General features: G+C 48.4%; 1 protein-coding gene and 1 long non-coding RNA gene across 2 annotated transcripts; one reads left to right on the forward strand and one right to left on the reverse strand.

The window, feature by feature from the left end:
* Positions 1-247: 247 nt before the first annotated feature.
* Positions 248-25,605, forward strand: ppm1e (protein phosphatase, Mg2+/Mn2+ dependent, 1E). The gene is made up of 7 exons (XM_076019841.1): positions 248-1,121; positions 20,156-20,277; positions 22,107-22,306; positions 22,533-22,721; positions 23,601-23,744; positions 23,876-23,969; positions 24,671-25,605. Exons 1-7 carry the CDS (start codon positions 937-939, stop codon positions 25,603-25,605), a joined length of 1,869 nt encoding a protein of 622 aa, XP_075875956.1. The 5' UTR covers positions 248-936.
* Positions 6,875-14,854, reverse strand: LOC142885730 (uncharacterized). The gene is made up of 3 exons (XR_012926324.1): positions 14,618-14,854; positions 8,059-8,228; positions 6,875-7,682 (listed from the first exon to the last, which is right to left on the reverse strand). It is a non-coding gene; the product is annotated as an uncharacterized LOC142885730 (long non-coding RNA).
* Positions 25,606-26,857: the final 1,252 nt, after the last annotated feature.

Below are 26,857 nucleotides of genomic sequence, written 5' to 3' on the forward strand. Positions count from 1 at the left end.
AGTTCCTCATTTCATTAAGGACTCGTTTATTATTATTATTATTATTATTATTATTATTATTATTATTATTATTATTATTATTATTATTATTATTATTATAAGTAGTAGTAGTAGTAGTAGTAGTAGTAGTTATTAAGTAAGTTATTTTCTTTCTTAGTCATATTTTACTTTTTTTTTTTACATCATTGAAAAAATAGCAACAACTACAGCAAATGTTAGATATGTAGGTCACTAGTATGAATAGGAAGTACCCACTGAGTTTGACAGAGGAAATTGCACAAGATTTCTGGGCCATTTTGTCCGCAGCATTGATTTCCTGTGAGTTATACTTGCTTTTCAACTGAACTAGAACTTTCTTTAGACACTAGATACAGACTCTTACCCACAAGGAAATTGAATGTAATCATCAAAAATTATTGGACAGTAATTATTCAGCAGTTCAATATAATGATAATGATACAATAATAGCTGGTTCACACACAATGATAGCATCTGTGATATAATCTTCTCTTTCAGCAAATGGCCATCGTGTCCCAAAAATAAAGAATCAGGCGAGAGTGATGCGTGCGCGTCCACGCCAGAGAGAAAACCACCGCGCTCCCTCTGACGTCACCGCCCTCTGATCGGCTGAAATCCCTGATAACGCGATGCGCGCTCCCGCTCGGCTCTGAATGGGGGCTCAGTCCAGCTTCTGACAGCGAGTCCAGTCGCACAGCCATAGTCGACAACCGCCGCGGGTCCGAACTCAGACTCTCTGGTTCTGGCTCTCCTTCCACGGCAACCCGTCTCACTCACACCAGCTCAGGTAGCCCGGCAGCCTGCTCTGTCAGCCCGGCCAGTTCGGTCCAGCGGAACCCTGTGACTCTTCTCCCCCAGACGCCCGGCAACTTAGTGTTCTGACGGGCGGAGCTGACTCTGTGTCTCCAGGAATGAGAAATGATGGCCGGCTCTGCAGCAGAGGAGAAAACCTTCCGACGGTTCCTGGAGCTCTTTCTCCGGGAGATGAGAATGCCTCTGCAGGAGAGCGACCCGGTGCCGATGCGCCCCTTGTCGGACCTGCTGACGGAGGAGGAGGTGGAGGGGGAATGCCTGGACCTGTGTCTCCAGCACCTCTACAAATAGTTAAGTGTCCACTTTTATACCATGATGTTTGTGTTTGTTTGTTTTTTTTGTTTTTTTTTTTAAAAATACAATCGTGATGATTAGATACGGTCACCTGCATTTCCCCCTGTGTGTGTGTTTGTGCGTGTCAGTTGCATTTGCTGGGGGGTGACGGTGGAGGTGAGCGGGCTGCGACCCTGGCTGGCTGGGTCCACATCTCACAGCCCGGGGTGCCGAGCTATGTGCGGCATCTCTCCACTTCACGCCCCGCTGGGTGTGTTCAGCACCAAGTCTTTAAGTGTGTCGTTTGAATAAACAAATAAATGAATTAACCAATAAAAAACAAATCAAATAAACCTCTCATAAGAAATTGTTGAGGGGGGGACAAAAAAACACAAAACAAAAAAACAATCAAAAGCTGCTCCCGGTTCGGTGCCACAAGTACCCGCGTCATGTGTCCGCGCGTTGGCTGGGCTCCTGCATCATTCATGCCGCAGAATTTACAGCGGCGACGACCGAAGCTCGAGGTGCACAAAAGGTGAACCCCTGGATTTGCGTAACAACGTGACGTCACTGTGGTGTAGGCGGGATGGGAGGAGGAAGCCATCGCCATCACTGCTGGGAGCATCTTCGTGCGCGCTAAAAATAGCCCTCGCCGGTTACGTTATTAGCCCGACTTGGTTCAGGCTGCTCGACGCAAGTACGCACGCACGCACGCACACACACAGCGCAAATAGCTATAGATGACTGGATCGATCACTGCTCTCCTCCCGATGCCTGGCCTGGTTTCTGGCTCTGAAATAGGTGCAGAAAGTGAGCTGGGAGGAGGAGAAGGCTGGAAGGACTCATGTAGGGCAGCGAGCAGTGAGGGGCCAGCTGCACTGTGTGTGTGTGTGTGTGTGTGTGTGTGTGTGTGTGTGTGTGTGTGTGAGAGAGAGAGAGAGAGAGAGAGAGAGTCTTCAGAAGTGACTCTGAGGGGCCACAGGGGCCCCTGTCATTCTCTGTAGATGCAGCAGTGACGGGGAGCATGTGTTGGTGGCAGGATGGGTCACATACAGACACTGCTGTCAGGTGTGTGTGTGTGTGTGTGTGTGTGTGTGTGTGTGTGTGTGAGAGAGAGAGACATAGTCCAGGCAGAACCGGCAGTAAAATGAAGCTGAAGAGTTTCTGTCTAAATGCAACGTTAATGGCACACACACACACACACACACACACACACACACACACGTTTTCTCCCGATAGAAATTAGATGTCTATCGGATAGATACATCACAATATTATTTTTTATTATTTTTGCGAATAAGTGATACGGGCGTTGTCAAAAATGCATTTGAACAGCATTTTTGTCCCAAACAATCCCCCAAACATTCTTTATTTATTGACACTCATTGAACATTGATGAATAAAACATCTATAATGCTCAAAATGTTGAAATCTTTCAACCAAAATAATAACAGAAATATAATAAATAAGGAGCAAGTTCATAAGGGCAGGTTAATTTAACGAGAGACAAGCAGCGTTCAAGGGACTGAGGCTGCTGTGAGCCATCGATGATCCCTGCCCACGCCTGCCGTCCATGCCGATGCCCTCGTCACCAGGAAACCCCTCAATAAGCTTCCTGCGGCGTGACTGTCGGAGGACCCGATGAGACAAACCAGTGATTTATCTTTGCATCGCTGGAAGACGGTCACATGGATCTGGGTGGCTGCTATTGTTTTTGTAGGTGGCGCTGTAGAGCCTAGTGGGTTCATTCCTCATGGCTGTGAAATGTTTCACCAGTCTGGACCTGTGTGGCAAATTTGATGACTTTTGAAGCATGTTTAGTGGGTGAAATATGTACTGAAAGAGGTCTCGTTAATCATATGTGCAAGCAGACGATGCAAATTGTGCTCTTGCTGTTTGATCTTTTAGCTTACGTTGCGAGGAATCTAATTGTGTAACATTTGGCCGACTCAAGGTATGCTGTAGGCGCGGTGAGTCAAAATGACCGTACGGAAATATAAAAATCTACATACTATATGTAGTATGTCTTTTTTTTTTCCAAGGGCAAAAAAACAAATGACCGGCCTAAAATTGTTTGTCCTAGATTGGGAAGAGGGCTTTGGAGTGGGAGGGGTTTAAAAATGGTATGGTTATAGATTTGCGCAGGGCAGCTGTTTTTGTTTCAGTTGGTGGCGCCATTGGGTCTATCGGGTTCATTTTTCAGAATCAGAAAGTTTTGGAACCCTTTTGGATCAGGTTTTAGTGGGTTGAATGTGTCCTGGGAGATGACAATGATGTTTTTGTCAAAGTGCAAATTGTGCATTTCCGGTTTATGTGACGTCGTAAAAGTACTGAGTGAGTTGTAGAAGTTGATGAGATGAACGCCTGAGTCTTGGTTTCATGACTGTAGCCCCTCCTTCCTGGGGGGCTGTTTGTGTAATGTTGGGTGGTGCTCAAACGTGTACCTTGACTTTAAAGGGCCGTAATATGAAAAGTGTAGGGATCTCGCATCTCATTTGATCCAATTTTAATCACCAAGGTCTTGTCTGCCTTGGACTAAATTTTCAAACCACTAACACCAACAGCTTTGGACGTTTGTAGTTTAAAAAAAAAAGCTTTTTTTTTTTTTAGGTTTTTTCTTTCTCAGGGGCAAAATAATAAAAAAAATACTTTAAATAGCCCAAAACTCACCAAAATTATTATTCTATGATAGTTTAAATTGAGACAAAGTGGTAAAATCAAAATCTCAACATGTCTGAAAAAGGAAAGAATTCAACACACTGTTCCAGAGCTGTTCTTATCGCCAGAACTCTGTCCCTAAAAAAGCTAAAGTTAGCGATAAAACAATTTCTCCGTATTAAACTATTACAGATCCCTCCCCCCAGTTCTCCTCCTCCTCTTCCTCGTCCTCCTCCACACTCACACCACCATGAGAGGAAGTGGATCTAACTCACATCCAGTCACGACCCGACTCCAGCTCTGCACTCACAGCACCGGCTGAATTGAATCTTCCTCCCACTCTCCAACTGAAGTGGGATTTCACTGCAACTCCCAAATTTGTTTAAGCCTTCAGTTTTTGTGTGTGTGTGTGTGTGTGTGTGTGTGTGTGTGTGTGTGTGTGTGTGTGTGTGTGTGTCCCAACACCCAACCACCTGGTGTCTCCATCCATCAAAAAAAAAAAAAAAAAAAAAAAAGATCACTGCAAATCCTCCAGGACTTTGTCGCACAAACACATAAAGAATATTGAACTTCACTCTCCCACTCGCTGAGCAGAACAATCTTTCCAGATGCACCTTCATCCCTCCCGGATTAAATTGAGAGGAGGTTGTGCTGATCAAATGTTTACCCAGAGACGACAACTGCATCGTCCTCTTTGTCACCTCAAAAATTGTTCAGGAGACATTTCAACTTTGCTACTTCACATTCCTGCACAGGAGGAAGCGCACCTGCAGCAGACTGACGCCTTTAATTAGGATTTAATCTAATTAATGTTAAAATGCCTTAACTGAGCCCCCCCCCCCCTCACTTGTCTGCAGTCCAGTGTGGAATCAAACTGTTTAGTTTTTTTTATTTTTGCAAAAACCAAGAGACCTTTCCAGTTTTTAAAAGTGGCAAAGAAACACAACAAATTGAAAAATGAAGTCTTTGTTCCGTTTCTAGAAACAAAAACCTACAGAACTGGATGTCTAATGTTTTTTTTGTTTTTTTTCGACAACTCTCTGGGCTACCTGACAATTCTTTGCCTCTTGATGTGAATCAAGCGGAAACGAGACCCGTTGTCTTCATTTCTGTTTCTGTGGATGGCTTCTCAAAGCTCCGTCACAGTTGGGCGCTGTTTGATTCATAATGTCAGCGTCTGGACCAACGCCTTGCTTCAAAGTCTGTCCAATCTGGCTGCGCTGGTGCTCAGAACACCTGCAGCTCAGCATCAGACGTGCTTTGATTTGTCTCTTTCACTGCGACCTGGCCAAGCCAGTGTCTGTTTTAAAACTCTGTCAACTGTTTTCTGTTTTTTCCTCTGTTCCAAGAAAAACGTCCAATGCTAGCTGCTAGCCGCTAGCTGTTTGCTGCTTTCTGAATGACAGCCAGTCAAGAGTCTCAGAGTCTCTCTGGGTCTCAGATAGAAACCTATGTTGTTGGATTCTGGCACACGTTTAGTGAGATGAAGAAATATATATATATATTCTATGTGAACCACCATGTTTCTCCCGTATTAGAAGCAACCCCTAAACATTGACGCAACTCAGCTCCGATCAGAGCTGATGGCTGCGCAGCTTCCATATATTATACAACACAATTATTTTAAAATAAATCGCTTGAGTTGAGGGATCCAGATTATTTTTCGCCAGAATTTTTTCATTTCAGAAGCTTCTATTCTGCTGCAGTTTGGTTGATTTTACTCAACTCATGATGGCTAATGCTGCCTCACACTGACTTTTTTTTTGCTTGTTTTTAATGTTATGGGTTGTTTTGTTTTTTTTCCCTCCGGTAACAGCAGCCAGCTGCCTTTTGCACGAAACAATTATTTCCCCCCCCAAAAAAAGCCTTACAAAAATACAAAAACCAGCGTACACCACCTGCTCAGCTCCGGCCAGAAAACTACCTCTGTTGTTTCCGATGAGCGTGGTGGAACATTTGAGCAGCGCGGCAGCCAGATGTTTCCCCTCAGGAACAAAACTGGAATTGCATAAGAAAATGTTGGATTAAACTTCAGTAAAAACAGTTTTTTTGTGACTTGGTAGCAGGTGCAAACCCGCAGCTTCAGACTGAAAACGTCCTGAGTTGAACTGGAACCAGCCAACCTGGCCACTGGACGCAGATAGAATGCCGATGTTCAGACACTAGATTTGATGGATCCCTCGTGCTGCTGTTGACGTGGCTTTATTGAACTGAAACTTTATTGGAACATGCATCACTGTCCCAGAATGAATAGAGTTGGTTACATGGGAAATGTTAAAACATTTCTATTATGAACCAACTATTAGGAGAGTGACTCATTTAAGTTGACCTTTCTGCTTAATTAACTGCATGTTCATGCTGTTTTCCAATACAAAGGCTTCTAACGTATATCATCAGATGGTTCAGACACTGCAATGGCCAAATTAGAGTTGTGATCTATGTGCACGAGGGAATTCTGGATCAGCAATGACAGTGTACATGTCCACATCGCATGCAACATATACAGTAAGTATGTGTAGGTTGTCATGGTAACAAGCCAGATGGCCTTGAAAAGGGTAGGAATGGAGAGCGGAGTGGACCTGGCTAGACAGGGAATTCAATTATGTTTCAGTGATTCAGACACAAGCTAACGGGTTAGCGACGTTAGCTATGCACAACTCCTACTTTTAACAAGTCTGTATAAATTAAGAAACACAATCCTTGAGTTAAACACTCTGCATGAGTGAAACATTAACACATTATACCACCTATAGATCATACACAGTAGTGTCACTACCCATCGTGTGAGTCATGCAATGCATCAGAATCAGCTGAGACAGAGTCAACGACATTACAGGGAGTGTAATCTCTTGTAGGGATTTTTCAGAAAGATTTAAAGTCCACCACTTAAAAATATACAGTCGAAAGGTTTGTTATGAATCGTATTTCTGGTCGATGGCCTCCGGTAAGTATTACAGCCATTTATTTCTGTATTGCAGTCTGTGGGGAAATGGTTTTTGGGTTGCATTTGGTTTTTGACTGCAGTACCTCGAGTGGCCACTGGAAAGAAAATTGCTGTGCCATTGTTTGCATCCAGTTTCCTTGCCTGCATCGGTACTGCAGACTTATCAGCCAGCTAGCTACGGCTACACCATGAGGACACACACACAGTTGTATGAGAGGCAGTTGTGTGATGGCCTCAGACGCTGCCATGCCACATTTACGATTTAAACACACAAAGTGTGTGTGAGAGGTGGACACTCTAGTTGTGCAATCTTGAAGAACGCATCCCGTGTATTGACATCAGTCCACCTCCAGCTCCTCCTGTCTGGAGGAAACCCGACTCTTCTTTCTTCCTACAACAGGAAAGTGTAACAAACAGCAAATGGTGTTAGTGGGAAACCTGGTGGATGTCAGGTAGAAAAGTTCAATCAGGGATTTCTGCGATGGATTGGAATCTGCGCACTTCTTGAAGCAGTCTGTGTGTGTTTGTGTGTGTGTGTGTGTGTGTGTTGGCCAGCCGTCCTGCCGTCATGGCTGTCTACTGTAGCTGATGATGGTCGGAGGCAGAAGCTCTGGTGATTCATCCCAACGTGTCATTAGTTTGTCTCTGGGTTGAACAGCTAATAATAGACTTCTGCAAGACGAGAGATCCCCTCTGTGTGTGTTAACAGGGGGCGGCTCAAACACCCGGCGCGCTAGGACGACCGAGGGTGAGTGTATGTGTGTGTGAGTGTGTGAGTGTGTGTGTGTGTGTGTGTGTGTGTGCGCGCACGCTGTTTTCAGTGCAGATTGCATCCGCTGGCCTCGGGGCAGCTGGGAGACACGTGAAGAAGAAGAAGAAGAAGAAGAAGAAGAAGAAGAGGGTTCCTGTCTGGCGGCGCCTTCAGAGGGTGCAGCAGCGAGAATCTCTGCCCCCACCTGTGACCATGACGGTGTTGCTAAAAAAAAATGCACAACACACACCGGTTTAAACGATTGTCAGTACAAGACGAGACACTCCTCTTATTTCTGTCCATTTCAGTTGAATTTCTAGTTGATTTTTCTCTTCCTTCCTGTGCTGTTATACAACTTGCGTTCTTGAGTGTAATCACACAATGGTAAGGCTGTTGTGTTGCTGTCTCACACCTCTGATGCAACAGTCAGTCAGTCATTCAGTTTAAAGGTGCATTAACAGATTCAGGCTATTTATAGACCGAATGTGAGAACTAGCCAATTAGGCGACAAAACAGAGGTGCCAGTAGGTTTTGTTTTTTTCTTTTTTTCAAAAAAAAACAAAAAAAACAACCCATCACTTTAAAGACATTCCCGTTTTACCAAGATGGAACCATGCTCACTCTCTACTCAAAGGAACCCAGCGTGAACGTAAGCTTTTGTTCTCCAGGCTCTCCCAGGGCATCCCTAAGCTCATTTAGCGGCGGCTGTACTGGCTCTGACCACATGACCTCAAGGGTTTCGGGATCTGAGGATCTGAAATGTTGGCCAGACTGATCCAGGAGAGAGAGAGAGTGGGAGAGAGAGAGAGCAAAAGAGAGAGAGAGGGAGAGAAAGAGAGAGTGAGAGAGTGAAAGAGAGAGAGAGAGAGAGAATCTCTATCAGAACCACTGGTGGTCGCTGGCAGAATCGACTCACCGGTTTGAGATCAATGACTGTTTGTTGTTGAACTAATGACGACTTGAGGAGGAGTGGGATCAGGACACACAAATGCGCGCGCGCACACACACACACACACACACACACACACACAGACAAATACACACACACACACACCACACACCAGGGCTGATAGATTGTAATTGAAGGGGGAGCCTTTCTAGACCTCATTAAACAGAAATGTCTCCCGCAGCTGTGAAGATGAGGAGGTGCGGGGGGGGCAGATCTGGCTTCCTCCAGCACACACAACACACTCAATTACGCACACACAGGCACACACACAGACAAAAGCAAACTGAAACGCACACACGCAGATAGACACGACTCCACCATTAAGAGGAGTAGGTGGTGGTTTATTGAAGGATCAACACAAACTCCAGAGTGACATCACTGGCAGAGTGGACGACCTCAGAGTCGACACACCAGGGTCCTAATCAATCAAGACTCCAGTCACCAGCTGGACAAGTGTGTATTCAAGTGTCATATTTAATTGCAGCCTCCCAGATGTGTCGTTGACTTATCCTTTGTGCGACGCTAAAACTGTTTGTGTCACTGGAGGTCGTCCCCCCGCCCCCCACCACCACCACCACCACCATCCTTGCTGAAGCCGGCCGCACTGGCTTCAGTCTGACAAAACAGCTCCAACTGCTTCGTGCTTCATTCGCGCTTAAAAAAAAAAAAGGAGCTTTTTCTTCGACGGTCAATTCCATTCGCTAGCTCCGTTAGCGCAGTGCTAAGCATGTTCGCTCGCTCAGCCGCCAAATGGATTTCAGGCCAAGAGCGTAGGCAAACACGAGACTACAAAAAAAAAAAAAAAAAATGTTCCAAATAAACAAAGCAGTCACCTCTAAACTACGTCTGAGTCTAGTTCAAGGGCAACCACGCCGCTTTGTTTGGAACGCACAAACCCCTGGAGGGCTTCCATAATGAGGACTTCCCTCAGGCCGTGCACAGGAAGTAGGATGCTGAGCGGCGGAGAGGAAACACTGGCAGCGTGGGAGAGCGTCGCCGCAATAACCTGCCCACACGCACACACACACACATACACACACACAGCACTTCAGATATTATTGACCATTTTATCTACTCCACAGCAGAATTAAGACCCACGATGCGTGCTTGTGATGCTCAGACACAAATGAATAGACTGAAAGAAAAAAGAAATCTGTCTCCTGTATTAAAGGGGATTCCAAGAAAAGGATGTCCATGCCAGTAGTAAAGGTCAGATGGTCAGCCAGTCGAGACTGCGAGGACATTTGTCTGAAGGATTTCATGTAATCAGCCGTGCCAGTTGGCAGCGTGATGCAATTATTTAGATGCAGCCACATTTAGCCGTGGCTTGGAGGTTGTGGTTACAGCCAAGTCCGGCGACACGATAAACGTCCCTGAGAACTCTGACGTCTCACAAGTCAAGTGAGACACTTGTCGCTTTAATTGACACACAAAAGGCTCGAAAAGCGCGAATTTCCGATTAAAAAACCCTTTGAACTGCCCCGAGACTGCCGCGCTAATCCGCCAGTATAACGGTTAGACCAAATTCCATTGGGGGCAAATGTTCCGATACTGAGTAGGAGTTGTGAATTGAGAGGATTTCATCACTTCTCTTCCGCAGACAAATCAGACCATCAAGCGCGGAGGTCCCACATGCACCATCTCGGAACGAAGTGACCTCCTTTTCGGAGGCTGAACTAGTTTCAAAGACAACGGACGCTGGTTCTCGTCACATCGGGTGGTTACGTAGACGGCAGCGGACGACCTCCGACTCTTTGCGCCGGCACGGCGAGTTCCAAGTGAAACGCAGCCGCTCGCTCCGGAACAGAAAGTACCGTTTGTGTTTCTGTTTCCACCGAGTCCCAGTTTTTCGCTCTGCCATCTGTCTGTCCGCTGGCTTTTCACTGTTTAATCAGAGCAATATGAAGCAGGAGATTTGGTCCCTCCCCAGAGATGTACATCCTTCCGAGGCAGCTGGGAAAACGACCGCTCGGCTTTCTAGAGCGCCTCCGCCGTCTGAGGCCGGGGCAGCCTCGGCTCCCTGCGCCCTGGAGGGGGCTGGGGGGGCGGGGGGGGGTTCTGGGACTTTGAGGCATCCGCGCCTCTAAAACAATCAACAAAGACGGCGGCGAAACACAAATAAAGGTGGCCGGGGGTGGTCGTGATCCCCGTCTCCCCTCAACAAGAGCGTTTTGCTGTTTGTCCGAGTCGCTGCCCCTCCTCTCCTCTGTCTCCTGCCTCCTGGCTCTGGCCTGGGCTATCCCAGCCATTGAAATTAGTTGCAGCAGTAATCCCTTAATCAGAGTGTCTCACTGGGATTACCACCCAGGGCAGCCTGGGCTACTGCCCCCACCGCCGCCACTGGCTATTGTTGAGCCGGCAGTTTGTCTTTGTTTTTTTTGGATTGGAACGGCGCCCTCCGACGTGCACGCGCAACTACGAAACAGCCAAGACAGCCAACACGACGACTTTCAGAACTGAACGTCCTGTCGGTGTGACAATGCGATAACGATCTGTAGCCGAGGCTGATTTTTTTATTTTATTTTTTAGGATCACTTTTCTGAGAAGATGATGTTCTTCTTTCCGTCGCAACCCTGAGTCAACATCTGTCGGGTCTAAAAGGTCCAAAATGAGTCTCAGAGGATGTGGGGGTGGAGTTGGGTTGTCATGACAACAGCATTTTAAGGCTGCTTACAATGAGTCTGCAATGCAATGCAGATTGCGGAAAAATTATTGATTATCTGGACGTGGGCGGCAGTTTTGGAGGGGAGGACGGCAGATTGGAGCGCTGCGCTGCCTGAAGTTGGGGGGTTTCTGATGAGTTGCTGATGCCACGTAAGATAGATAGATAGAGACTTTATGGGACTTTATTTAAAGAGGCAGATTGAGCCGTTTCAAGGAAAAATAAAGCGTCATAGATGTTAAGTGTCTTTGGAAGCTATGCAACGCTCTGACTGCAATTCATGGACGCAACCTTCCAGTCAGCCATTGAACTCGCCTCCTCGGCAACATTTGACAGATGGGATCAACACGTCATCACTCCATCGAACTCACTCTCTTGTCGGCCATTGCAAAAAGAAAAAAAAGAATCTCAAAAAACCTTTCATTAGTTATTAGTTACACGATGGACTGAATCTCTCTATTATTGTCACTATTGGTGAGAAAATCCATCGTTAATGTCAGCAAAGATAACAGTGTACGAGTGATGGTGAGCTCTGAGTGCGAGGCTCCAGTCGACCTTTCAGACTCAGCTGCTGGCGTGCGGCAGGAAGACGGAGCGATGGCATGCAAATGTGCGCAGGCATGCAAACACACGCAGAGACGCGGCTCTGTTTCCTCCTCCGGGCCATTATCATCAACATTTAATGTCTGCCGCGGCTTAAAGTGCCTGCTTAAACATTTGTGTAACGTGTCGTGCCGGCCGGCTCGGGGAAAAAGCTTTGTCGAGTCGGAGGGCGTAATATGCACGCTGTCTAAACACACTGAAGCACAGAAGCAGCAGCAGCAGCAGCAGCAGCAGCAGCAGCAGCAGCAGCAGCAGCAGCCAGGCCGCCACTCTGGACTGTGAAGCCATGTGGCTCATCTCTCCGGCAGCGGCTCGCACTCATGTCTCTAAAACAGGCGGCGGCAATTAATGTCGGCTCTGGAGAGGCACCATTTTTGGAAGAGCGGTGACCTTGAAAAAGTGTGCGGTGTCCTCCTTTCCGTCCCGCTTCCGTCGCCGACACACAACCACGGCAGCGGCGGCTTGGGAGCAAAACTCCGGCAAGAGACGGCTGAAACATGGAGGCATCGTGGACACAGAGACATTCCACCGACACACACTGCTTGCAGGAGCTTGGTGGATACACACACACACACACACACACACACACACACACACACACACACACACACACACACACACACACACACGTACGCACACGTACGCACACACCACGGCGCTGGCCGGGCCTTCCTGCTCAGTCAGATCTGGCGGTCGTCATTTTGCCGATGATGAGTCACATGTTTGTGGCAGCTGAAGTGAAATGCAAAGCAGCAGAGCACATGTTGCAGCGCAGAGTCCCGCACTGCCTTCGCTCACACAAACACCAAGGTGCTGCGAGCCGCCTCCATCCGAGCAGCAGCCAAGGTCTGAAAACCGACTGCTGTCTGAGGGGGAGCGACTGTCTGCGTGCAGATGCAGAAGATCCTACAGATGCTGCAGATGCTGCAGACGCGCTGCAGACGCTGTTTTTCTACGTGAATCATCAAAGTCAACCCACCGTTCGACTAGAAACAAGGGAGAGAAAAAACTCCTAAAGATCTTCATCCTCACTCAGGGTCTCATTCTCACTCGGTGCTGAGCAAACCGAGGCTGTTACCTCAGCTGATCTCTTCAAAGTGAAACACTTCACTTTGGTTCAGACGCGTCCACACCAGCGTCTCAACACAGATCGTTTCTTTTATCTTAAACTAGAGCTTCACGCCTCACTTCCCGTCGCCCAGCGCCGCCCCAGGAAGTCTCGGCGGTGGAGACCCAGCAGTTCCCACCTTCCTCTTCCTCCTCCTCTTCTTCTTCCTCTTCCTCTTCCTCTTCCTCTCCTTCCTCCCTGACGGGTTGGACACGCCCCCCTCCGCCGCCAGCAGCGAGCGTGTGACGTGAGCCTTCGCCCCTACCGGGCCGTTGGGGGCCCACGCGGTGTTACATCAGCGGCGCCCTGCACGCAGGTGGTGACGTAGGAAGTGTGTGTGTGTCTGTGTGTGTGGGGAGGGTCGGGTTCCTCAGCTGTGGGCCGCTACACACAGCTGTGCACCGTCACGAGAGGTCCGCTGTGGTCGGACGTTGATTGTGTTTATATTTTTTTTCGCTTTTGTGTTTTCATACGTTTGATTTGATTAAATGTGAAAATTTCTGTGCATACAAAAGTAGATTAGATGATTATTGCACGGAGATGTGAAATTAAAACAGGATAAAATCGTATTTATAGACGTGGGCATAATTGTTTTTATCAACTAGCCTAAAATGTACATTTATTATCTTGACCGTGAACGACGTGAACGAGTGTTCAGAGCGATCCCTCCATTCGTCCCTCGCAGCTCAGACACTGAAGTTGAAAAGGCCGCGTGACTTGTGACCAGAACCACCAGCAACGTGATGCTGCTCACCTCAAACTGCGACCTTCCTCGTGGTGGAGCCGTTTATTTTTAATCCAGTGCTCTCTGAGGACACCGTTAAATGATGTCATAGTGCTTATTAAACCACCAGGCCAGCTTGTTCTTTACTTCACTCCTGCCAGTTTTTTTTTTTTTTTTTTTTTTTTTAACGTATCGTCCATACTTAAGGGCTTAACAATCTTAAATCCACTCACGGCCATAATCTCTGATAAATAATCTCCAATTACTTCCCGCGGTATCATGTAAAAATCTAATCTTACAAGCATCTGGATGGCTGCGGTTTCAAACGAGGATTCTCTCTCTCTTTTTCTCGCTCTCTCTCTTGGAACCCCTTTCAAAAAGTTCCATTCTGAGTTGTCTCCCCGCTGGTCGGACCAATCGGTGTCCTCTGAGAGAGAGGGAGACAGAGAGAGAGGCGGCAAACATCCTCGGGAAGAAAGCAAGGCGGGATGACGCGACTGTCGCTGCCACATCCGGTGCTGGAAAACAAATGAAAAACGCACAACTTTGCGACTCCAGCGTGAGTCGAAGCCAGAGGAGGAGAGTTCAGGCTGCCGGCTTCACCCTCGAGCTGCAAGCGCTCGACTCACTCAGTGCTTTGTCGTTCAAACGCAGAGGCACAGACAGACATTTCTGCCAGGAAGCCAAGCACCAGACCAAAGTGCCACATGGTGTGTGTGTGTGTGTGTGTGCGTGTGTGTGTGCGTGTGTGAGGGGACAAATGAATTCATCAGAGCGACTTGAAAGCCGTCTGAAGGGACAACGGCGGCACTGCGGCGCTGTGATTTCAGGGGTTACCGTTCTCCTCGTGTTACGTAATCCCGTCGTGCTCTGCCGAGAATACTGTGTTCACAAAGCGATGCGTTCGGGGGAAAAAAAAAGGAAAAGGAAAAGACGAGAGAAGATGGCGAGCGCTCAGCCAGAAGGAGGCTCTCTCTCTCTCTCTCGCTCTCGCTCCCTCTCTCTCTCTCTCTCTCTCTCTCTCTCCCTCCCCCCCCCCCCCTCTCTCCCCCCCCCCTCTCTCTCTCTCTCTGGGAAAACACACGAGCAGAACGGCGGATCTGCTCTCTCTCACCTCTCTCTCCCCCCTAAAGAAACACCCGGCTTCTTGAGCTCCTCAGTGGAAGCTGACGCTTTTGTGTCGAGGTTCTGGCACCGGCTTGACACCATCGGCTGTCAGTCAGCCGCTTCCGTGTTGCCGTGGAAACAACCTTGTTGCACCACTCGGGGGCTAATTCTGTAGTTCTGAGAGAAGGAAGAAAAAAGAAATAAACGCATGAAAAAAAAAGAAACCATGGCTGCATGCATGAGTCATCTGTGCTCACACACACACACACACTGCAGCTCCAGCTCGACTGCAGTTGACTGCAGCAGACTCACACGCTCGACATACCGGAGCAGCTCCACGACTCTGGATGCTCAAAGTGTGAAAACACACAAAATGTTTTTTTCTTCCTGCAAGAGCTGCAACAAAAGAGTGCGTTTTAATCCCTGGGATACAGATACAGATACATAATAATAAAAATATCAGTGTGTGTATGAAAGTCTGTTTCCCCTGCTAAGGGGACGCAGACCACGCTGATGGTTTTCTGACACTCGATCAATTATCGCAAAGTTTTCAGTGGCAGTGGGCGGGACTAAGGGACAGCGTCATACTCAGAGCGACACTTGACGTCAGAGTGGCGTATTTATAGCAGTGTGTCCTGAGTGTGTTGGTTGAAGTATTTATGAGGCGGCCGAGGAGAAATATTAATGTACAGCAGGGCGGCCAGAAGGTTGCGTTGCTGTGTTCAAAGGGGGACTGGAGGGAGGGGGAGGGGGGGGGGGGACCTTCTGCCCTGGCTCCTCGACCAATCAGAGCTCGGCACAAATGCTGTCATGGATTTTGGAAATGAGGACAAAAGGAGCGATGAGGAAACGGTGGTTGGTGTGCGTGCAGAACCGCCGACTGTCCGTTGTGGCACTGACGGTGTCAGTTGTGTGTTTGAACGACACGTGTTGCACCAGGGGTGTCAAACCTAAATACACAGTGAGGCCAAAATTTAAACCTTGGACAAAGTATCAGGCCAACATTGAAATTTAATGAAGAATCTTCCATAAGACAGCAAACTCTTTCATTTAGACCCAAACAAGTTTAGCGTCAACCTGTATATGGAACAAGCAAAGTTTAATACGATACAATAAATAAATTTGCACATATACAAAATCAAATTTCAAATAAAAAAAAACTCATCAAAATGAATAAAATGTCAATAAAATCATAAGCCTCTTTTTATTGGCAGTATTCTGATTCAGAACAGCAACCTTTGTCCACAGTTTAATAAGACATAAAATAACAACAATAATCCAATGAAGTCATAATAATATCCTTCATTGACTGTTATGTCCTGATTGACACGCCAAAATACCAGCGGAGCCATATTTGGCCTGCAGGCCAGAGTTTGACACTTCTGCGTCAAACTCCGCAAAAGCGGCGCCACCGCCAGTTCAACCAGTGATGCTGCGCCCCGGCCCTGCGGCTGCTGCTGCTGCGGCTGCTGCTGCTGCTGCGATGGTGTGAAGTGAGATTAGATTAAGCTTGGCCATAATCCTCCTCCGCTCCACATGACCTCGCAGTGATGCACCAGCCGCCACCGCCACCACCGCCGCCAACCATTGGTGCGCCGCGCCCTCTCCTCCATAACCTACGGACCAATCAGAGCTCGGCAGCTCAGCATCCACACACCACCCCCACCCCTCCTCCTCCTCCTCCTCCCCGTCACCAGCACCACGCAAGCACACAGAGGAAAGGGGGAAAGGTACAGAGGGAGGGGGGAGGAGGAAGTGAAGAGGAAGGATTCTGTGAATGGAAACACGGAGGGCACAGATATTTCCAGCTCGGCTTTTCGTCCACTTCCACATCGCAGGACGATGCGTGAAGGAGCGATGTTTCAGTTCTGTGTCTCGGCCGCTGATAAATCATCACGTGAATCCCAAACACAGGCACGTAACTGGTTTGCAGAGGTGGAGCGTGACAAAGCACAAACACGTTGTCACTTTACTGAAGTAGATTTTTCAGCTATCTGTACTTTAGTTGAACATTTATGGGGTCACCGTTCAGAATGTTTTCAGTACAGAGAAATCTAAAAATGGAGAACAAAAACATTGCTTATTGTTATTTAAAGTGTAAATATCCAGTAATGGTTCACTGGCCATAACTATTACTGATGACAGTTTGGTTGTGCTGCAGTTGAAAAAGAAAACAAACCAATAATATTGAGAGTAGCAAAGCAAATGATCCAGATGCTCATCAAGATCTCTGACCTCTGACCTGACAAAAAAAGATAACTTTTACTTTTTACTAGAGTACATTTCAGAACCTGTACTCTTTTACTTTTATTTGAGTAAAGGAAGGGAATCATTACTCTTACTTTTACCACAGTATTTTTTTTCTACACAAGTATCCGTGCTTTCAGTGAAGTACAGTGTATGAACAGAATGTTAATAGCTTTGCCACCTCCGACTGTCTGACTGTGATTCCACCGGACGTCTTCAGGAGGCGGACAATTTGTTCTGCCACCCAAGAACGTTTCGCCGCCTCGGCCGGAACAATTTTCAAGGAGGCACTTATTCTGAAAGGACAGCCCGTCTCTCCAGCCCTTGACCCATTTGGAGAGCACTCGATGACACCCCGACGAGTTTCTCAGGGACCCGAGGAACCACGCAGCTCCACGTCCACATAACCTTGATTCTGGTTCCAGAAACTACAGCACTGGAAAAAAGCCCCGATTTAGAGCACCCTCTAACTGCAGGGTGACAGTTTACCACCTGAACGTCGCAGAAGCACAAGTTTTTTTTTCTGGGAATGTGGGACAGGAAGCGTTTACCGTGTCAATAACTACATTTCAACAGTTCAGGGGTTGTTTGAACTCATAATTGGCAAGCAAGGCTCTTAATTTTACACCTTAAATAGTCCAGATACGCACACATCCACACACACTGTGCTGTGTTGGCGTGCTGGTCATTGACGTAAATATATCAATATATTACAAACAAACAAATAAATAAGTAAAAGCTTAGCTAGATTGACTTGCGACCTTTAGATTGAAGTGATTGAAGATGAAGTGTTTTCATACTTAATCAAATTTATTTTTAGCTTATTAAAAATGTGGATGTGAAATAGGTTCAGTTTGAAATGATGCTGCGAAATAATTATTGTTTGATGGAGTAGCATTTGTTTCGCTAGAGAAGTCTTTCAGCTATCTATCTGTCAGCAGCCTACACTTGCACTCACATTAATTAATTGAGTTCATTTGTATTCATAAGCCTTTGAGCAAACGACCACAGCTCAAGAATAAAGCGTCTGATTCCAAACTGAGGCAGGCGTCATTGAAGAGAGCCGCATGTATGAACTGAAAATTAAATCATCCCGCAAAGAAAAGAAAAAACAAAAGCAGCACGACCTCTCGTTGCTCATTCATTTTGCAAGAGGCCCTGATTTTTTTTTTTTTCTTTTTAATTAAGGACTCTGAGGCGAGCCAACGTCGGCTTGAGGTTTCATTGATTTCATTTATCCCGAGCCACCCAACATACGAGCCGCAAGGGTCCGTTAACAGTCAGCTGGCAGAGTTGAGCAGTGAAATACGTCCCTGATCTGAGCTCAGCTGACACAGTTTCAACTAATCATCACTTGAAGGAGAAGCGGCAGCAGTAGCAGCAGCAGCAGCACCAATAGCACAGTAGCAATAGCACAGTAGCAGCAGCAGTAACAGCAGTAGCAGCAGCAGCGGCAATAGCACAGTAGCAGTAGCAGCACAGTAGCAGCAACAGCACAGTAGCAGCAGCAGCGGCAACAGCACAGTAGCAGTAGCAGCACAGTAGCAGCAACAGCACAGTAGCAGCAGCAGCATAGTAGCAGCAGTAGCACAGTAGCACAGTAGCAGCAATAGCACAGTAGCAGTAGCAGCACAGTAGCAGTAGCAGCACAGTAGCACAGTAGCAGTAGCGGCAATAGCACAGTAGCAGCACAGTAGCACAGTAGCAGTAGCAGCACAGTAGCAGTAGCAGCACAGTAGCACAGTAGCAGTAGCAGCACAGTAGCAGTAGCAGCACAGTAGCACAGTAGCAGTAGCAGCAATAGCACAGTAGCAGTAGCAGCACAGTAGCACAGTAGCACAGTAGCAGTAGCAGCACAGTAGCACAGTAGCAGTAGCGGCAATAGCACAGTAGCAGCACAGTAGCACAGTAGCAGTAGCAGCACAGTAGCAGTAGCAGCACAGTAGCACAGTAGCAGTAGCAGCAATAGCACAGTAGCAGTAGCAGCACAGTAGCACAGTAGCACAGTAGCAGTAGCAGCACAGTAGCACAGTAGCAGTAGCAGGACAGTAGCACAGTAGCAGTAGCAGCAATAGCACAGTAGCAGTAGCAGCACAGTAGCAGCAATAGCACAGTAGCACAGTAGCAGTAGCAGCAATAGCACAGTAGCAGTAGCAGCACAGTAGCAGCAATAGCACAGTAGCACAGTAGCAGTAGCAGCACAGTAGCAGTAGCAGCACAGTAGCACAGTAGCAGTAGCAGCAATAGCACAGTAGCAGTAGTAGCAGCACAGTAGCAGTAGCAGCACAGTAGCACAGTAGCACAGTTGCAGTAGCAGCAGCTCTTGCTCCAAGACACAATCTGTGATCTCCAGCTATTAAAGCTTCCATCTTCCACTCATCTACAGATCTTTAGTTTCCATTTAGTTTTTAGTGGCCACTAATCTGGGAGAGGTGTTGGTGCACTTGGTGACATCAAAAAGGGATGGATGACTTGCAGAACTTTTTTTTTTTTTAATGAAAGCAAGTGCAAGAATGAAAGCATGGACTGTTCATCCCCAGGAGAGATTGAGATACTTAAGAGAGGTTGTAAATTCTGAAAAGCATTTTTTTCTTTTTTTTATCAGCGGGAAAGAGAAAACCCAGCAGTGTCTTTCCGGGAGTTCCTGCTAAAAAAAAATGTTTCTTTTTCTCGGTGACTCATCTTCAGCAAACGTTTACGTCCTTCAAACAACCTCAGCCACTCCCCCCACCCACTCTCAACACTTAACCTCATGAGGAGACACACCTCCTCCAGTGCAGAGCCAGCGCGCACGCACACACATCCACACATGCTGCCACTCTGTTACATCATTAACGAGACAAATTAATCAATTTAATGACGCCGGCTCACTGCGGCTGACAGGATATCCGTGAGACAACAGGAAGCTTTCAATTAATCATCAAGTCAGGATTTGTGTTTTGCCAGTTTCCTGCCGATCTGAGTGTATTTATTAATTAGGCTTTTGTCTCCCAATGACCTCAGTCAAATCCAGACATCTGACTTCTGTTGTCGCCCATGCTCGAGGCATCTGTTTGTGGATTTTACGTTAGCAGAGTGCAGAAACGTTTTGGTTTTCTTTCTCAGCCAGGCACCAGGGGGCGATGTACAACATATTTCAGTTCAGACCTTATTGTTCTTTAGCCCAATGGAAGGACCTGGACCTGCAGCTGGGTCCTAGGAGAAATCTTTGTCGCCCTCAAACCATCTTGTGTGAGCACATGGATCAGTTGGAGTCGATGTCTCCGTCCTCACTCACCCTGCTGCCTCTCGTCCACAGTAACTGTCCGTGCTCGCTGGCTGCAGCGCTGGCCAGGGCCACAGCCGACAACCTGCTGCAGACCGACCTCTCCGTCCACTACCTCAACAAGACAGAAGAAGAAGGAGCTGACCCGATACCACGTGAGTCCCCCAGGATCCCGCGACACACATTTCTCTCTCTCTCTCACCCTCTCCCTCCATCCCTCACACACACACACACACACACACACACATACACACACAAATTAGGTCTGTCTACCTTTATCTCTTACACACACACACACACACACACACACACACACACACACACACACACACACACACACACACGCAGGCTTATAACCACCAGGGTTTTGTCCCAGTTCTTCCCCACAGAGCTGCGTTTGGTGGTGTTTGACCACGAGAGGGGAAAAGAGTAAAACCCTAAAACAGACAGCCAACTCACCTCGGACAAGCAACCACAGGCCACACGATGCCAAATATCTGACTTTAAAATTTTGAAATCATTCATTGGTGCAGCTGACCAACATTCTGGAACATTTATGAATGAAATGAAATGTAAAGAAAACATCGACATCCAGGCAGCGAGGCGCGGCAGGATGTCAGCCGCAGGTTTAGCTACCCACTGAAGTTCCTTTTTTTTCCCCTTGAAAAAACATTTCAAAAGGAAATTGTGCTGCTGCCTCCAAAGGGCTGTTACCTAACAGCTGTGGTGGCACTTGTGAGCTGGCTGTGAACAAGAACATGTTCATCCGGTTACATTGAAGATTTCCTTTTATTCCAGCGAATTGTTCCGGACTTTCAGTTATTAAAAATAAATCGCTATCCTTGTGAATTATAAATCTCTTTAGAGGACGCAACCTTTAGAGAGCAGCTGGTCCTGACACGTCAAACAATTTTTAAATGAGTAAGCGTCGACGGCGCAAATAGGTGTAACGTCCCTCCGCAGAGCCTCGGCCGTCTTTGTCGTATGAAATTTTAATCAGACGGTCCGACTCTCCGGCTCTGCGGCACCGTGGCTACTGCTCGCCTCACCTCCATCATGCTTGGTTTTAGACCAACAGAAAAAAACAGAACGTGTGCTGAATAAAGCTCAAACTGATCCGCACCTTTCGTTCCATGTGCTCTCTCAAAGTAAGAGCCCCTCGTGTTGCGTAACAGCCGATCACATCCTGTTTGATGTTGCTTCGCTGCACTCGGCTATTTGCAAGGTACTATGGGTAGCCCTTCGTCCCAAACGCAGTCCTGTAACACCTGCTTTTGGAAGAAGAATATATGTATACATATAAATTTATACATATATACTGTACTATACGGGTGTGTGTGTGTACACACGTGGTGTGTATATGTAGAGAGAGTGAGAGAGAGAGGGCAGAGGCTGAGCAGTCAGTCCACTCAGTTAGCTTCAGTGTGGTGGTGCGCGGAGGACGGTCCACCTCCGTACCTGCAGCCATCATTAGTGGGTCAGAGCTTTGAACTGACAGCCTGAGTTTTTGGTTATTAAAGAGCACTAAAAGCCTCTTACTGCAGTAGCATCATGACATCTGCCTATTTAAGCATTTTTGCGAGAAAAAAAAACCCAACCCCTTTACCACCCCCCCCCCCACCCCACCCAAACCCACCATTGTATTTGCTGTCTTCTGAGAAAACTCTCTGGGTTATTTACCTCCTCCCCAAATGTCTCCAGCCATCAGGCACCATGTGTCCAGTGGCTGCGAGGAATTGGGTTTTTAAAGACCAAGTGAGTTTTCACACAAGGTTTTAACCTCGCAGGATCACAGAAATTGAGGCCACATTTGGATTCTCGCGGATAAAACCAACCAGGGTCTTTGAGGGAAACACACACACACACACACACACACACACACACAGATAAATATGAGTCAAGTTGATGAGGATTTGATCAAAGCCAGGATTGGTCGTGACAATGGTATCCTGACGAGCTGCTCTTCTGCTCCATTGTGTGTCAGAGATTGAAGCGGTGAAGCTGGCGCGGCTGGTGTTCAACGCGCTCTTTGAGATGTGCTGCTTGTGGATGAAGGAGCTGCCCTTCCGCCGCCGCCCACAGCCCTATTACGAGACGTCCATCCACGCCATCAAGAACATGAGGCGCAAGATGGAGGACAAACACGTCATCATCCCCGACTTCAACACGCTCTTCAACGTCCAGGTGCGCTGCATCCCACAAGACCTGGCATCGGATTAGTTGGTCTAACCACAGCCTTTTCTATTTTTTTTGCCAACAACTCAATTCTGTTTAAACATTCACGGTTCGATATCAGCTTTAGGGCATCACAAGGTCAAAGTATCTGCTGGGTCTCCAAGTCCTCTGACCTTTTTTGCATATTGCTGACGGCAGCCCTGGGATGTTAACGAGCTGGTTTGATGTCCCACAGGACCAGGAAGAGCAGGCGTACTTTGGAGTTTTCGACGGTCACGGAGGCGTGGATGCCGCCAATTATGCTGCCAATCACCTGCACGTCAACCTCGTTCATCAGGAAACCTTAGGCCAGGACCCCAGCGAGGCCCTCTGCAGGGCCTTCAAGCGCACCGATGAGGGCTTTGTGAAGAAGGCCTCCAGAGAGGTAACAAGGTTGCTCGTCCATCAGTCACACTGAAATGTCTAAATACCTTTGAACTGATTTACCACAACACTGCCGAAGGAGATTTGATGTTGTCACAATGTTCAGTCTTTCACACAAGAAATTGGGGCAACTAAATTATTCTGCAGCAATCAGGGCGTGTCTGCTCAATTATCTTACAAGATGTTGCCATTTTCTACACATATAAAGATTACAAACCCAACAAAGAAGAAAAAAATTAAAATATGTTGTGTGTGTGTGTGTGTGTGAGACCAAGACACTTGTGGTGTATTCACAGCTAAGTATCTCAAAAGGTAGTGGTCTATGTTATTTCGTTTCACAAACTTTGCAAATTCACATTAGCAGAATTAGCTTCTCTCATGCCAATGTTCGACTGCTACTATTCACCTGCGGCTGCTGTTACTATTTTAATACCACAGAGGCTACAGTCTTTTCTCCAAGTTGTAGATGCACACACACACACACACACACACAAACACACACACACACACACACACACACACACACACACCTGCTCTGGCTACATCCAACGTTGCTAGCAGTGCTACTACGGCTGCCGCTATTTGTCTCTTATGGTCCTCCTACTTCTCTTCTGAATTTCTGAATACTGTGACTATGACAACAGCAACGTGTCTAAACCACCTTCCCTTTCGCATTTTAATATCCCTTCCTGCGTGTGTAACTCCTCGACTGCAGTTATTCTTTTGACTGAAACCCAATGAAGATGAGTCACTGCGTTTCTTTTTCTACACAAATACACAGATCTTGTTGTTGATCTTGTCTTGTCTTGTGTGTGTGTGTGTGTGTGCGTGCGTGTGCGTGTGTGTGTGTGTGTGTGTGTGTGTGTGTGTGTTTCGGCAGCACATACGCTGTGGCACGACAGGTGTGGTGACATTCCTCCGGGGTCGGACGTTGTACGTGGCTTGGCTGGGCGACTCGCAGGTCATTCTGGTGCGGAGAGGGCAGGTGGTGGAGCTGATGAAACCACACAAGCCAGACAGAGAGGTGAGGTTGGGCTTGTGTTTTTGCACTTAAACTGATGCACCAGTCACAACATTAGCAATGTAAGAGACAGATGAGGGTGGAATAGAACAATGTTCAGCAATTAAACCCAACGTGTTTGTGTGTGATTGCAGGATGAGAAGCAGCGGATCGAGGCTCTGGGCGGTTGTGTCATCTGGTTTGGCACATGGAGGGTCAATGGCAGCCTGTCGGTCTCCAGGGCGATCGGTAAACCATGAGCTCAGTCAGATACGCAGTGTGCGTGGTGCCAGCCAAAAACAGCAATGCAATTCTGATGGTCCACTCCGAACATCCAAGTCTGGATCTTCCAAATCGGAAGCGATTATAGAATTCCATCTCAATAGGTTTTTGACGTATTCCTCAACATTTTTTCTAAGTCTCAGTCCTTTAAGTGTGACATGGCCTTTGGCTGAGACTATTTCCATACCTTGAACCTCATACCTCACCGCCACCACACAGGGTCCAAACCGCCCTCTGCCCAGCCACTTCCACAAGCCATGCTAAGGACACGCCAAAGAGTTCTCATGCCAGCGTGTCCTGGGTCTTCCCCGGGGGTTCCTCCTGGTTGGGCATGCCTGAAAGGCCAAGCCACCTAATCTGGTTCCTCTCAATGTGGAGGAGCAGTGGCTCTACTCCAAGATCCTCGCAGATTACTGAACTTCTTACCCTTCAGTCATGACCCAAAGCTAATGACTTTAGGTGAGAATCAGGAGGCAGATTGATCGGTAAATGGAGAGCGTTGTGGATCTGTTTTGACATTTTCTGTTTCAAAACATCAACACAAAAGAGGAGGACACTGTCAGACTTGGCCTCAGGCAACAGGCATTAGAGTGGATGCTTCCATCTTGCTTCCATGTTGCTCACATGATAACCATGCTAACACGGTCACGTGTGTGTTGTGTCAACAGGCGACTCGGAGCACAAGCCCTACATCTGTGGCGACGCCGACCACAGCATCTTCCCCCTGGACGGCTCAGAAGATTACCTGATCCTGGCCTGCGACGGCTTCTGGGACACAGTGAATCCAGACGAGGCGGTGCGGGTGGTTAGCGACCACCTGCAGGAGAACAGCGGAGACACCACCATGGTAGCTCACAAGCTGGTGGCGTCCGCCCGGGACGCCGGCTCCAGCGACAACATCACCGTCATCGTGGTCTTCCTGAGGGACCCGCGCTCGCCGCTGCCCACTGGCACGGAGGAAGAGGAGGAGGCCGCGGTGGAGGGGGAAGTCGAAGAGGAGGAGCCCGCCGAGGTGGAGGAGGAGGGGCAGGAAGAGGAGGAGGAGGAGGAGGAGGAAGACGAGGCGGCCAGGGTGGAACGCGGCGGCGGCGAAGGGGGCAGCAACGCAGACATGGGGGGCAGGAGTCGCGGAGGTTGGCCCCTGCAGCAGTGCTCCGCCCCCGCCGACCTCGGCTACGAGGACCGAACGGACTCGTTCACGGACAGAACCAGCCTCAGCCTGGGGCCCGTGCTGGGGGGCCGGATCTCTCTGAGCCCCAGTGCCTGGCAGCCGGGCTTTGACTTCAGCCCCCGCCTCTTCCCTGCGGCCCACCTGAACGGAGGAGGACAGCGCCGCCCCCGCCGCCTCAGGCCGGGCGTCCCCCTCCAGGGGCCGAGCGTCTCCAGCTTCACGGACCCGCTGTGGCCCCAGGCAGCCGCTCTGCTCGGCCAGGCGGTCTGGCGGAGCCACCGGCCTGGTTACGGCGCCCAGCGGCGGGCTCGCCGCATCAGCAGGCTGAGCAGCTCTGGGCAGCCGCTTGGCCTGCTGCCCTTCTGCAGCCGCAGGCCGGCGGCGGCGGCGGTGGCAGCTGTGCCTCGCCTGCCCGACCAGGGCACCTTCTGAAGAGGCCTCCCCGACCAAACCATCTCCTCCATTCACTCAGCCCTGCCCCCTCTACACCTCTAACCCAACCCCCCCCAACCCACAACCCACCTCTGCCTTCAACAACACGTCTTTCTTTGATAGTAGGTAGTTGTGGCTCTGCCAGTCGTTAAGTGATTATTGAATATCAGTTTCAGAAGGGCGGCGCTCGCGTCCGTCCTCGCGCCTCCAAACAGAGCTGGTCAGTCCAACATGAGTCCCCACCCCTTAACGTCGTAGGTGCAGAACCGCAAACCCCTACCATGGCGGCCGTGCGATCAGCCGGAGGGAAACCTGGAGGTCAGCGTGACACGTTTAGACAGAAAGTAACCTGACAGACGCCCTGGCTGAGCTGTGGGCGTCGCCATGGGGCAGCAACAGGAAGTCAGAAGGCACCGCTCAGTTCCAGACGCATCGTCATACATGGATGATGTAACCTGGTCAGGAAATGCAGCACTATTCCCATTAAGCTCTGCTAAAAAACCTGAACATTAAGCTTGTGTGTGTTAGCTGAACGTTGGTGTGCTAGTCAAAGAGCCTTCGCTCTAGAATTTGTTTCTGTAAAGCCGCAACAGCCGTTGAGGCAAACCTTTAGGATGTGTTTAGCTAGACGTAACGAAGAAGTCGGTGCCTGAAGCTCAAGAGGAAGTCGCCTCCAGTTTTTGTTTTATTGGTTTTTTCAAACAAGCCTCATCTTTTTTGCCCACACACGCTCCGACTTTAAAAGCAGCTCCCAAACGATGTATTGGATTTACCTTGAGTTAAATCAGCCTGGCTCTGTGCCAACTGCACCGGACGGGATCTCGGCCAGACGGGCCCTCAAGGGTCAAGCGAAGTGAGGGAGGGTTTTTACGATTGCCGCCTTGATTGTGAGTGCAGGTCGAGATGACGCACCCAAGCCCCACCGAGTGTCACGCGGGCTTCTAATGGCCTGCTGCTTCTTCCTGAACCGTCCCAAGAACACGGCGTCCTGCTCCCCTCCCATCATGTCAGTGACCTAGTCATTATCCAGCCACATTTTGTCTACAGAGAAAAGCACTTAACACAGGATTACGGAAGATTAGCGGCGGTGCACCTGAACAAATGCTCCATGTGCAGTCTGCTTTTTTATTTTTTTTGCCCCAGATGCTGACACATTCCTGGGATGGTGTTCAGTTACCACCAGTCGGACCACGTCAGTCCGCGAACTAGAGTCAAAGCAACATACTTTCTTCCAGATGAAACCCAGCAATAG

This window comes from Nelusetta ayraudi, unplaced genomic scaffold (assembly GCF_046127955.1).
Source record: "Nelusetta ayraudi isolate G7.1 ecotype Tasmania unplaced genomic scaffold, CSIRO-AGI_Nayr_v1 ptg000011l, whole genome shotgun sequence".
Lineage (NCBI taxonomy): Eukaryota > Metazoa > Chordata > Actinopteri > Tetraodontiformes > Monacanthidae > Nelusetta > Nelusetta ayraudi.